Source organism: Gobio gobio (assembly GCF_949357685.1).
Source record: "Gobio gobio genome assembly, chromosome: 5".
NCBI lineage: Eukaryota > Metazoa > Chordata > Actinopteri > Cypriniformes > Gobionidae > Gobio > Gobio gobio.
The window spans coordinates 50,739,848-50,750,405 of record NC_137101.1 but is presented as its reverse complement, the minus strand read 5'-3'; the positions used below and the strand labels follow the sequence as shown (position 1 = coordinate 50,750,405).

Sequence of the window (10,558 nt, the reverse complement as noted above, 5' to 3'; positions counted from 1 at the left end):
TATCCTAAATCACTCCTTGAATATAGAGAACTGATTTATCAAATGTAGGACACTGTTATAACTTGATTATCATTCATTCTTATTTTAATATTGATTAAATATTTAATATTTAATATCATTCTTGAAGGATATGTGTCTGATGAAGAGACAAGTGATGTTTGGCTTGACCCTTGACCCTTCATTCCCCCCTTTTAGACCATATGTGGGGGTCCCATACCGCCACGTCTGGTCTACAAGTGAGGTCACTACGGAAGGTCAAGTGGTGACGCATGTTTCCCTTTAGGGTCACAATTGTCTCTTCACCTCATCACGGACATGCTGGCCACTAAAAAGACCAGTCCCCGTTTTGAGGCTCTTTTACCCCTTCCACTCACAAACAAGGCCCCAATGTTCTTTTCTCAAAACTCCTGATCCACATACTGATAACGTGCTTTTTCTCATTGAGAGGGGAACAGACAATATAGTACAATATTATTCATACAATTCTTTAGGGTTTCAGTAAAAGGAAATAAAAAAAAAATAATAAAATAAAATGAACGACAAGTCCATATTTAATCTCTGGAAGCCGGGCTAAATGAGCAATCTCTGTTGCTGCATTCCCATCAATTTAGAGGTGTGTGATGCCTCCAAAATCTGAACACATGACTGAAATTTGCAAGGTTAAAGTGACCAGAATGATCTCAGCTGACCCTTGAATGCCAATCTTTAAGGTGTTTCCTTGCTCTCAATTATGCGGTATTTGGTGAGCGGTATAGAGGGGCCAATATTAGGGCAGGGGCTGCTGTGTCCAGTCTTGACCTTGGCCCCTACGAAACACAGCTTCCCCTCCCAACAGTGATGCTGCTGGCCTCACAGACATCTGCCTCACCTCTCATACACACCTCACATAAAAACACCCCCCTTCTTGGAGGTGCCCCAATGGCGGTGACCCCCATTGGCTTAGGTTGTCCTCCGCTGGCCAACAGAAGAGCTTACCCGTCATCGGGGAATCACCTCATGCTCATTGGTCATCGTTTAAGATCTTTGACCCTCAACAGGATCCAATATTTTTCTGGAGCCTTTTGGAAAGTGCATTCAAGAGTCAGCAGAGCCCCGGGTCAACTTTCAAATGAGTAAAAACATGGAGACAGGTTAATGATATCTAGACTGTGTGTGAGAGAGAGAGAAAGAGAGAGTGTGTGGGAGTGTGAGTGTGTGTGTGAGAGAGAGAGGGTGTGTGTGTGTGTGTGTGTGAGTGAGTGAGAGAGAGAGTGTGTGTGTGAGTGACGCTCCCAGGAGAACCTACCTGTTGATTGTAATCATCAATAAGGGAGTGGTCCAGAATGTCCCTAGCAGGTACCCAACTTTTGACCGAATACGACTGACCGAATATGTTGGTTCCCCATCCACGAGTCGCGGAGGTGGGGGAACCGGGACAGGCGGATTAAGGTGAGAATGAAAAACAGGCTTTAATTTGGATACATGGAAGGCAGGATGATTTCTCAGGCAGTTTGAGGCGGACTGTCACCGGACTAATAATCTTGGTGACAGTGAATGGGCCGATAAATTTGGGAGCAAGTTTATTAGACACGGAGCGGAGCGGAATATTCTTGGTAGAAAGCCACACTTTTTGACCCACAACGTATACAGAAGGCTTAGCCCGGTGGTGATCGGCTTTAGCCTTTTGAGAGTGCCCCCACCTGGAGCGTAGTCTCACGGGCTCTGGTCCACGTGCGGTGGCACCTCTGGACGAAGGCGTGAGCGGAGGGGACCGCGACTTCGGAATCCAGGCTCGGAAAAATAGGTGGCTGGTAACCTAAACTACACTCAAAAGGGGAGAGGCCCATAGATGACACTGGTAACGAGTTATGAGCATACTCTATCATAGAAAGTTGTTGACTCCAGGATGAAGGATTCTTGGAGACCAAATATCGCAACACCCTCTCCAGATCCTGTTTGGCTCGCTCGGTTTGACCATTGCTCTGGGGATGGTAACCCGAAGACAGACTGACCGTCGCCCCTAGTAATTTACAGAACTCCCTCCAGAATTTGGACACAAATTGGGAACCTCTGTCAGAGACCACGTCCATCGGGAGGCCATGTAACCGAAAGACGTGGTCTATAACAGATACCGCTGTCTCCTTGGCTGAAGGTAATTTGGGCAAGGGAATAAAATGTGCTGCCTTAGAGAACCTGTCCACTACGGTTAAAACAACCGTCATGCCATTAGAGGGCGGGAGGGCGGTGAAAAAATCTAGCGCAATGTGGGACCAAGGTCTCGAAGGAATAGCCAGCGGATGAAGTAACCCATCAGGAGGTCGGTTAGACGTCTTACCAATGGCGCAAGCCAAGACGAAACTGCGAATGTCGCGAGCCATACATGGCCACCAAAATCGTTGCTTTATCAAACTGCTAGTGCGGTTTACTCCTGGATGGCAAGCAATGTTGGAACTGTGGCCCCATTGAATGACGTTGGACCTTAACTCCTCCGGAACAAACAACCGACTCTGTGGGCAACCGGTCGGAGGCGTTACCCCTTCCAAGGCCACCTTGACCTTCGATTCGACCTCCCATGTGAGTGTAGAGATAACTATCTTCTCAGGCAAAATGCACTCGGGAGTAACCGGGCGTTCGGAAGGGTCAAAACTGCGAGATAAAGAATTGGGTTTGATGTTCTTGGACCTGGGGCGGTACGAGAAGGAAAAATCAAAGCGTCCGAAAAAAAGTGCCCACCGAGCCTGCCTGGAGTTGAGTCTTTTGGCAGATCTAATATATTCAAGGTTCTTGTGATCGGTCCACTCAATAAAAGGTACCTCCGACACTTCTAACCAATGTCGCCACTCCTCCAACGCTAACTTGATGGCCAACAACTCTCTGTTACCAATGTCATAATTACATTCGGCAGGTGACAGACGATGGGACAAAAACACGCAAGGATGCATCTTATCATCTGAAAAAGAGCGTTGAGATAGAACTGCGCCTACCCCCACCTCTGACGCATCGACCTCTACCACGAACTGACGTGAGGGATCAGGGGCAACGAGGATGGGAGCCGAAATGAAGCAACTTTTGAGGTTAGCAAATACAGCCTCAGCTGTATCGTTCTGGGAGAGGTCAAGGCGGTCAGAGGCGCGGCTAGTTGGCTGAAGTTGCAAATGAAACGCCTATAGAAGTTGGCAAACCCCAGAAACCTCTGTAGGGCCTTACGGGAATCTGGACTTGGCCAATCTACCACAGCCTTAACCTTGTCAGGGTCCATACGCACTCCCTCAGACGAGACGATGTACCCTAGGAAAGGAACAGACTGTGCATGAAAAGCGCATTTCTCCGCCTTGACAAAAAGCCCATTCTCTCGCAACCTCTGAAGCACTCGTCTGACGTGTTGAATGTGTTCCTGGAGAGACGAAGAAAAAATCAATATGTCATCCAGGTAAATATATATGAACTGGTCAACAAAGTCTCTCAACACATCATTGACGTGTGCTTGGAAAACTGCTGGGGAGTTGGACAGCCCGAATGGCATCACCAAATATTCAAAATGGCCCCTGGGGGTGTTAAAAGCAGTTTTCCATTCATCCCCCTTCCTGATGCGAACCAAATGATAAGCGTTACGTAAGTCCAATTTTGTGAAGATGGATGCTCCCTGCAACCTCTCGAAAGCTGAAGACATCAGCGGCAAAGGATATGTATTCTTCACCGTGATGTTGTTCAGCCCTCGGTAGTCAATGCAAGGTCGCAGAGTGCCATCCTTCTTCCCCACAAAAAAAACCCCCGCCCCCGCTGGAGAAGAGGAAGGGCGGATGAATCCGGAGGCTAGAGAATCAGAAATATATTTCTCCATGGCCTCCCTCTCTGGAACAGAAAGAGAGTAAAGCTTGCCTCTAGGCGGAGACTTACCTGGGAGTAAATCTATAGCACAGACGTAGGGATGATGCGGAGGAAGAGAAGCAGCACGGGACTTACTGAACACTTCCTTCAGGTTGAGATACTCCGAGGGCACGTTAGACAAATCCACTGCCTCACTCTGGAAAACAGAACGGGACACAGACGAACAAGCAGATACAAGACAAGACTCATAACATTTAGTGCTCCAGGATGATACAGAGTTGTGTCCCCAGTCAACCCTGGGGCAGTGCTGGATCAGCCAGGGATGACCAAGGACAACGGGAGCCAGGGGTGAGTCCAGTAGAAGAAATGAGATCTGTTCCGTGTGATTTCCAGATATGATGAGTGTCAGGGGTTTAGTGGTGAACGTGATGGGTGGAAGTTCTTGACCATTAAGTGCATTGACAGATATGGTGTTCTTGAGAGGAGTGATGGGTAAATCCAGTGTTTGTGCAAGACATAAATCCATGAAGTTACCTTCTGCGCCGGAATCCAGCAGGGCTTCACAGGTGTGGGTCCGGGCCGCCCACAGCAGTCTAACCGGAAGGAGAGTGGATGATGATGTTCTATCCATGGAGATCCCGCCCGACAGTAGCCCTCCTCTTACCGCCGGGCGTGGTCTTTTAAAGGACAGTTATTAAGGAAATGTCTGGCTACACCACAGAACATGCAAAGACCACGGGATCTCCGTCTCTCTCTCTCCTCCCGGGAAAGCCGAGCACGACCCACCTGCATTGGCTCCGGATCCGAGACAGGGCTGACCGCATCCCAACCGCTGGTTTGAGGGCATTCGACGTTCTTGGACTGAAAACCCATCCTGGATCGTTGCTCCAGACGGCAGAGTCGAGCGTCCACCCTCAAAGCCAGCTCAATGAGTCCATCGATCTTCTCAGGTAATTCCAGGATGAATATCTCCTTCTGGATGCGGTCAGCCAGCCCATGCAGGAACATGTCCCACTGTGCTTCCTTGTTCCATTTGCACTCGGCGGCCAGGGTGCGAAAGTCAATAGAATAATCCGAGACAGAGCGGTTACCTTGGCGAAGTTCGGCAAGTAGGCGAGCTGCTTCCCTTCCCCTTACCCCTCGGTCGAACACCTGTTTCATCTCCGCCACCAGCGCCTGGAACGAGGAACAGCAGGGATGTTGGTTTTCCCACAGAGCCGCTCTCCCCGTCAGAAGCGTGAGTACGAACGCCACTTTAGATGCCTCCGTACTGAACGTCCGAGGCTGTAGAGAAAAGAACATGGAACATTTCATCAAGAAGGCTCTACAGTAGTTGGTCTCACCCGCATAATTCTCAGGCGATGGTAGGCGGGGTTCAGGAGTGGGGGGAATCGGCGGTGGGCTGGGCACAGTGGGACTAGCGAGTTGTTGAATCCGTTGGTTCAGCTCGAACACCCGATGACGGACAGGCAGGACACAGGCAATGGCAGGAACACACACAGGAACAGGCGGGAACACGGGGAACATCCAACAACGCTCTGACAAAGACAAGGAGAACACAGGGAGACTAAATAGTGTGTGCTAACGAGCTGCAGCTGGTGCGCCGATCAGCTGCGCCAGGTGTATGATCAGCAGCAAGCAGTGGCTCCGCCCCATCCACAGACACACAACACACACACACACAAGATATGAGACAGTGAATTCGTGAACCGTGACAATATTTTTTGTATATGCATATTTTTAGGAACACATCTACAATATACATGCTTAGATTTTTATATATAGGCCTATATTTGTTTGCACGTGACTGATTAAAACCCGTGTTTAGACCCGTGTTCTGCCTTGTCCGACCCGACCCGCACCCGCATCCGACACAGTAGGATGTTTTTCGCCCGTTTCAGCAATATTCGCGGGTCACCCGTCGGGTATCCGCGGGTACCCACACCCGTGCAGGACTCTGATCTGCATCACAAATGAATCAGGCTTTTTTCAATCGTTTAATTGTAACTGGCCTTACTGTTAATGATGCTTTTGTACAACTTTCTCCGCTGTACACATCGACAACGAAAGTAACAATTTAAAATATCTTGCCTTTGGTATCTAATGACGTTTTGCAACGTGAGTTATCGCGTTTTGGAAAAGTTGTTAGCCCCTTAAAGACTGTTGCGCTTGGAAGTAAAAATCCGGCTTTGAAGCACGTTGCGTCTTTTAGACGGTATGTTTATATGGCGCTAGAATCACCTGACAATACACTGGATATTAATTTTCAGGTGAAACACGAGGGGAGATTATATACGGTGTATGCAACTACGGGCAGCATAAGATGTTTCGAGTGTGGAGACATCGGACATAAACGCCTTATGTGTCCACATAAGAAAATAACTGCAGAAAATGCGGTAGGATCAGAAGATCATAGGATCAGAAAATGCGGTAGGATCAGATTGAGATCAGATTGGCCCAAGACGAGGTTGTTCCACTTGTTGAGGTGAGTGATTCTGTGTTACCGGCTGTTGGCACTGAAAATGATGATGTTGTAGCTAATGTGACTAAATTAGCGTAACTGATGTAATTTCTGATGGAGAGGTAGCTAGTACAAGTGGCACTAAACAGTTGGAAAGTACAAGTGATGGAATTAAAGAAACATCGTATTTAGGCGTCTTGAATAACGAGGAAATGGATGCAGAGGAGGAGCAGTCTGATGATACTGAGTCACAAGTTTCTATGTGTGAAAATGATGGTAATTCACAGGGGTTTGTGTTTAACGCATCTCAGGCAGTTTCAATAAGGATTCTTTGTATAGTTTGGAGCGAATCAATCGTTTTTTGGATGAAACGTATGGGAAACAAATTAACATCCATGACTTCTTCAATGATGTAGACAAATTTGTTCAATCTGTCATTTTTTTATCAGAGGACTGTTGGAGTTGAGGAAGGTAGTGAGAAGAAGCGTTTTCGGCTGAAAAAGCTTCTTACTACTATAAGAAAGGGTAAAGCAACGAATAGAAAAAAGAACAAATCAAATCGCAAATAACCATGTATCAGTATCACACGGGTTTCTTATTTTGTTTTTCTGTAATGCTTTGTTCTGTATTTCCCATCTTCATTTTGTGTATGGAGGTTTTGAGGATAGGCTCTTTAAATATTAATGGTGGGAGGGATAGTGTAAAGCGTGCTACAGTCTATGAAACAATTGGACAGAAAAAGCTTGATATTTTGTTTCTCCAAGAAATTCATAGTGATCTAATGAATGAAACTGAGTGGAATTTGTGGTGGAAGTGAGAAAAAATACTCAGTCATGGTACAAATTTAAGTGGAGGGGTGGGTATCTTTCTCTCTTCAACCATATATATTAGATATTAGATAGATATTATGAGTACAGAGGAACCAGTGAAGGGTCGTTTGTTGATAGTTAAAGCTAATATTCAAGGAATGCTTGTTTTTTTAATAAATATTTATGCACCAACAGTAGGACAGGAATGCCTACATTTTTTTTAATATACTTAAGTAGAGTCTTAAAAAGTGTTCTAGTGAAGGAGGTATTGTCATTGGTGGAGACTGGAATTGCACTATAAATTTTACTATAGACCGTAATACTGCAGAGCCTCATATACAGTCTTCAAATGCATTGTCAAAACTCATAAAATAATTCCAGCTCTTGGATATGTGGAGAATTAAACACCCGAATGATAGACAATATACTTGGATTAAGGCTTTTAATAATAAAGTTAGTGCTGCCTGACTTGACAGATTTTATGAGTCAAAATATTTTAATAGCAGAGTAATTGAATGTTGCATTTGTCCTGTAGGTTTTTCTGATCATCATTTAATTATTATGTCAATGATCATGTCAAATGTACCTAGAAAATCGGTTTACTGGCATTTTAATGTTAAGGCCTGTACACACCGAACGAATATCGCTTCCGCTTATCGGCAGCGTTTTTCGTGACATTTCGGCACGTCTTGAGTGTTCACACCCAAGCGATTTTCACTGGCGATGCGCCGAGTGAACGTGCACATTCAGTAGATGCGCTCCCGGTACACAAGGTGGTGCTGCGGCACTTTACGCTTCTGACAATCGCTTGTCACACAGAAGAAGACGAGAGACAGTATTTACATGCTTGCCAAAACCACAGATATATAATGTCTATGGCCAAAACCATTCACACACTTTTTGCTAACTGGCGAGCAGCATTAGCAGCTCATCTTTTTCTTTGTCTACTTACTACTTCTTAGTCGTATCAATGTGTGCTCGGCAAGACCGGTTTTGTGCTTGAGCGCCACCAAGTCGTGTTTTACTGTCACTTCAGCAGCTCCAGCCAAGTGAACAAAAGCACTGATCTCATTGGTCGGACAGTTTTTAACGCGCTGCGTCAAAATAAAAAAACAAACCCGAGGCGTTTTTTTTTTTAAATGACGCTTTTACACCTCACATTGGCGCCCATTGTTTAGTCACGAGGCGTTAAACGTTGGCGATAAACACACGCGAAAATCGTCCTGGTGTGAACAGGCCTTTAAATTGCTGCAGGATGCTGTTTTTTGTGATAATTTTGTTTTCTTTTGGGAAAATTGAAAAAAGGAAAAAAGTTATTTTGAAAACTTGAAACAGTGGTGGGATGTAGGCAAGACTCAAATAAAAATGTTCTGTCAACAGTATACAGCCAACTGTAGTAGTAGAATAAAGAATGTGATTGAATTACTTGAAAAGCAAATTAATTCAATGGAATTGCAGTTGGTTGATGCACATAATTCTGTATTGTACAATGATTTACAAAAGAAAAAGAGAGGTCTGGTCCTAAATGAGAAAGTAAAGGGAGCTTTGATAAGGTCCCGGTTCATGTCTTTAGCAGAAATGGATGCCCCAACTTCTTTTTTTTTTAACCTGGAGTATAAAGTGGCTCAACAAAAACAAATTCCATGTCTTAAAGGGTTAGTTCGCCCAAAAATGAAAATTCTGTCATTAATTACTTACCCTCATGTCGTCCGACACCCGTAAGACAATAACTACAATAACTATGAATCGGCGAGAATAGTTTTTGTGTGCAAAAAACCCCTAAATAACGACTTATATAGTGATGAAGATTTCAAAACACGGAATCATGAAGCTTCGAAGCGTTATGAATCAGTGAGTCGAATCGGCAGTTTGGATCGCCAAATTTCAGCAGTTTGGCGTTTTGACACGCGATCCGAATCATGATTCGACTCACTGATTCATAACGCTTCGAAGCTTCATGATGCCGTGTTTTGAAATCGTCATCACTATATAAGTCGTTATTTAGGGTTTTTTTGCGCACAAAAACTATTCTCGCCAATTCATAAAGTTATTGTAGAACCACTGTAGTGAGATGGACTTTGTAACGACGTCTTTAGTACCTTTTAAGGGTCTTGAGAGTGAACCGTGCCATTGTGCCAATGGAGGACTTTCAGAGCCATCAGATTTCAACTAAAATATCTTAATTTGTGTTCCGAAGATCAACGGAGGTCTGACGGGTGTCGAATGACATGAGGGTAAGTAATTAATGACAGAATTTTCATTTTTGGGTGAACTAACCCTTTAAACTCCCTGATGGGAGGATAACATCAAAGAATATAGAAATGAAAAACCATGCAGTAGATTTTTATTCAAGTCTTTATGCTGCAGAAAACTGTGGCAATGATGACTGTATGACACAGCTTCTTCAAGGTCTTCCTCAGCTGGACTCTAAAACTGTCTTGGATGCTAGTATAACTTTTAAGGAAGTTGCTGCTGCTGTGGGACAACTTAGTTCAGGACAGTCCCCTGGAATAGATGGACTGCCAGCAGACTTTTACAAAAGGTTTTGGAACTGCATTGGGCATGATTATTTTGATGTTTTATGTGAGTCTATAAGAGATGGTGTTTTACCTACTACCTGTCAATATGCTGTTTTATCATTGTTACCAAAAAAGGGGGATTTAGCCTTTTTAAAGAACTGCCGTCCTGTTGCCCTTCTCACAACAAATAATGATTACAAATTAAAATACGTTCGGAAATGTCGTCCAATTTTCTAATACTATTATTTGATGACAACAATACATTTGGAAAACAAAATACAGCCATTTCTGCTTTTTTCTTTTAAACAAAAAACCAAGCTGCACCCTTTTTAAAATTTCATCTTTCATTCCGAAATAGAATAATTAATGAACAAAAAAGTACACAGACCTTCTTTGCCTCTGTCCGTAGTCATTCTATAGATTCCAGAAGAAAAGGCACTGCTATGTAGGGTTGCCACCCGTCCCGTAAAATACGTAATCGTCCCGTATTTACAAGCAAAATGACGCGTTCCGTATCAAACCAATACGGGAAGCGATTTGTTCCGTATTTTACATAGGTCCACACATAGTTCAATAAACACACAATGATTTTGCAGTGTGGAGAATACTGATAGCAAATATAAACAAATCAATTTCACAATAAGTAGTACAGGAGCTCATTTGTGCGTGATTGCGTTTTAGCGGCTTTGTTGTCATAGCGGCGGAGTCTCGAGAACATGAGCTGTAGTGTGCCTGTAAAATTGCGCGGTTTTTAAAAAAACATGTCGAGCTCGCGTCGCGTCCACCATCTGGATCTCCAGATGTAGAGCTGAATATCAAAAAGGTATCAATGGGTCTGTCCAGTAACTCATGATGAACCTCAGGCCAACTGCACACTTTAGAGAAGCATTTCAGTGTCTCAGACTGACTGATTTAAAGCAACAGCGGTGACAGGCACATCTGTGCTTCTAAAGGTATCCTAT

At 44.4% G+C, this 10,558-nt stretch overlaps 1 protein-coding gene across 1 annotated transcript in view; it reads left to right on the top strand.

The window, feature by feature from the left end:
- Positions 1-6,480: 6,480 nt before the first annotated feature.
- LOC307127193 (stonustoxin subunit alpha-like) overlaps positions 6,481-10,558 on the top strand; it is a gene marked incomplete at its 5' end in the record, with an annotated part of 6,697 nt that continues 2,619 nt past the window's right edge. Inside the window, one exon of the mRNA XM_079818301.1 lies at positions 6,481-6,557. Coding sequence (XP_079674427.1) covers positions 6,481-6,557 — 77 coding nt within the window. The remainder of the gene's footprint in view (positions 6,558-10,558) is intronic.